The 3,164-nt window shown below is 50.0% G+C and overlaps 1 protein-coding gene across 1 annotated transcript; it reads left to right on the top strand.

The window, feature by feature from the left end:
* Window positions 1–3: 3 nt before the first annotated feature.
* On the top strand, window positions 4–2,703 carry COPS7A (COP9 signalosome subunit 7A; the record flags this gene model as incomplete). Its single annotated transcript, XM_010074283.1, has 6 exons — window positions 4–91; window positions 662–750; window positions 826–1,028; window positions 1,505–1,610; window positions 1,967–2,118; window positions 2,430–2,703. Coding segments are annotated over 6 exons (678 nt in total), but the record flags the coding sequence as incomplete, so codon positions are not given.
* Window positions 2,704–3,164: the final 461 nt, after the last annotated feature.

The following is a 3,164-nucleotide window of genomic DNA, read 5'->3' as shown; positions in this document are numbered from 1 at the left end:
CCTGTGTCCCCGCAGCTGGCCGACAGCGAGTTCTCCCCCGTGTTCCGCCTCCTGACCATCTTCGCCTACGGCACCTATGCGGACTACCTGGGTGAGGCCGGGCCCCGGGGCGCTGAGGGCACAGCGGTGTTCGGGGGCCCTTTCCCCTCCCGGTGATGGTGGTCTCTGGGTGCAGAAAGCACCCTGGAGCCCCGAGCCGTTGGAGACTGTCACCCAAACTGTGCCCCTTTGCAGCAAGAGCCACGACTCTGTCTCTGTTGCCCGGCAGATGACTGATTGTGGTTTGGGCCTGAGACCCCTGAAGTAGCTGATGATAATTAGTGCTACTATTTGGCAGCTGTGTGGAGAATTTCCAAGAACATCTTGACAGAGACATTTCTGAGGGGCAAGGGGAAAGACTTAGGTATCCATTGGGATGTGCATGCTTCCATAAATAAGGCACAGGACAGCTAGAGAGGGTGACTTGAGGCTGAGGGGAGGAAAGGCTGCTCAGAAAAGGTCTTTTGAGCTGAGAATCAATGGAGATGGCTTGGCAAGACAAAGCATCACTTGGGGGATTGGTGTGCAGAAACTTTAAGAAATGGGTGTGGTGCTGATGCAGGGCTGGGAAGTGGAAGATGAGGCATATATTCTTATACCCTGCTCTTTCCCCTGACAATAGCTGAAGCAGCAAACCTCCCTCCCTTGACAGAAGCTCAGAAGAACAAACTGAGGCACCTGTCAGTCGTCACTCTGGCTGCCAAGATCAAGGTAGTAGCCCTATTTTTCCCCAACTTCTCCTTCCACTGGGGTTACCTCATGCTAGTTACTGTCATGTTTCCACAGTGCATCCCCTATTCAGTGCTGCTGGAGCAGCTACAGCTGAAGAATGTCCGGCAACTGGAGGACCTCGTGATTGAGGCTGTGTATGCAGATGTGCTGCGAGGGAGCTTGGATCAGCGGAACCAGCGCCTGGAGGTGGATTACAGCATTGGGAGGGACATCCGGAGGGAGGAGCTAAGCACCATCACCCGCACATTGCAGGAGTGGTGAGGAGGAAGCCCCCAATACTAACACCCAAAAAGGGCTGCAGGAGTGGCCAGTGGCATCTCCAGATCCTCTGTGCGTTGCTGGAGGCGTAGTGTTATGAGGTGGCCTACTCATCCCCTTTCCCATACACCAACAGAAAGTAATTTTCCAAAAATGATTTTCCATGTTCCCCGGTTTGTTACTGGAGGGGTGATGAGACCGCAGCAACCTTTGCACAGTCCTCACTGCTGGCAGGAGGCTTTCTGAATATATACTTGTAGTTCCTAACCTAGTGTCACTTTGTTATTTGTCCCCCTCCCAGGTAATAACGTCACTACATTATTACATTAGACTCCTGCTCCTGTGTCTTCCCTGCCTGGTGTAGCTGTCCCCTTATGGTCTTTTTGGCCTGTAGAGTTGAAATCTGTCATCTTTCATGTTTCTTTCTAGGCTGTGTAAATTATCTGCCCTGTTCAGTTCTGTGTCTTCTCTCCAGGTGCCAGGGCTGCGAGGTTGTCTTGTCAGGCATTGAGGAACAGGTTAGCCGGGCCAACCAGCATAAAGAGCAACAGCTGGCACTTAAGCAGCAGATAGAGAGCGAGGTGAGTGGGCCAAGGAGGGAGATGCCAGTGCCCCTCACTTTGAAATAACTAGAACTGGTACCCTGTGGTTGTTACAGTCTTTGCTCAAGTAAGGCATTACCTTTTCCCTAGGCCAGACCCCCACATGGATGTACCTCAAGAAGAGTCCTAAATCAGCTTAATGCTCCTCTGCAGTGCAGAGGTCTGGACAGCTGTTAGCTCTTTTGTTTGACCTGGGCTTGCAGCTCTTAACTCCAGGGCTTGCTTTAAAAACAAACAAACAAACAAACCAAAACCCAAACTTAAGAGTAAAAAAAACCCAAAGCAAATGAAAAAACTTGGGAAATTTTTTGGTTCTTGCCTTTCTGCTGTTGCAGGTGGCAAACCTGAAGAAGACTATTAAAGTGACAACAGCAGCAGCTGCAGCAGCCACATCCCAAGACCCGGAACAGCATCTAACAGAGCTCAGGGAGCCGGCCCCTGGCACCAACCAGCGCCAAGCGAGCAAGAAAACTTCCAAAGCCAAAGGGTGAGCAGTGGGGGCAAATGATCAGAGCCACTCTGTCTGTGTGTTCAGGAGGTGAACTGAGGGGAGCCCTGTTTCAGAGCACTGAGGTTACTGACTGCAGGGTCTGCTTCCTGGACAGGGATGGTCAGAGATGTAGTCTCAGCTGAGCTGATCTCCTGCTAACCTGGGGGGAAATCTCTGCAGCTTGGGATCTGAAGCAGAGTTCATAAGCCTTCATCAGCTGCTCTTCTTTGCCTGCATTTAGAAAAGGAAGTCATGGATGAGCTTTAGTGTCCACCCTGAATTGTGGGGGTTTTTTTCTCTCTCCACAGGCTCCGGGGCAGTGCGAAGATTTGGTCTAAGTCAAACTAGATCTCCCTTCACAACTGGGAGGGTGAGAGGAAGAGATTTGGGAGACGGAGGGGTAGCAGGGGTCCCAAGTGTGACGCTGCTGAGCTCTTCTGCAAAATCCATCTTGCCAACTAATTCTCCTGCATGTTTATCATCTTTCCTATCTTCTTCGCTGACTTTCCAATCAATGACTCTCTCCTTTTCATCACAGCATTTCACACTCTAAGCTTCCAGTTGTATGCATTGCTGTTTCCCTTACCTCTTTTAGCCCCCATCGCCACGGCCATGTGTTTCTCTCTTTCTCTCTTCCTGTCTTTTGACAGTTCAATTTAAAGAGCCACTGCATGTTTATCATCTTTCCTATCTTCTTCGCTGACTTTCCAATCAATGACTCTCTCCTTTTCATCACAGCATTTCACACTCTAAGCTTCCAGTTGTATGCATTGCTGTTTCCCTTACCTCTTTTAGCCCCCATCGCCACGGCCATGTGTTTCTCTCTTTCTCTCTTCCTGTCTTTTGACAGTTCAATTTAAAGAGCCATAAAACTGTGTCAGTCACCTTTGCACCTGCAGGGCATCACAGAAGCTTGGAAAGTTAGTGTGCTGGTGCTCAGCAATCATTTTGGCTCTATGGGACCCCTGGGATACTTTTCTCTGAGATGCAGCTGCCATCTTTGATTGTTTCTTTGTTTTGCTAGGTGGGAGGGTAGTTTTTGA

Source organism: Pterocles gutturalis, unplaced genomic scaffold (genome assembly GCF_000699245.1).
Source record: "Pterocles gutturalis isolate BGI_N339 unplaced genomic scaffold, ASM69924v1 scaffold31071, whole genome shotgun sequence".
NCBI lineage: Eukaryota > Metazoa > Chordata > Aves > Pterocliformes > Pteroclidae > Pterocles > Pterocles gutturalis.
Note: the sequence above shows the minus strand (reverse complement) of the source record. Positions and strands in the feature narration are given on the sequence as shown.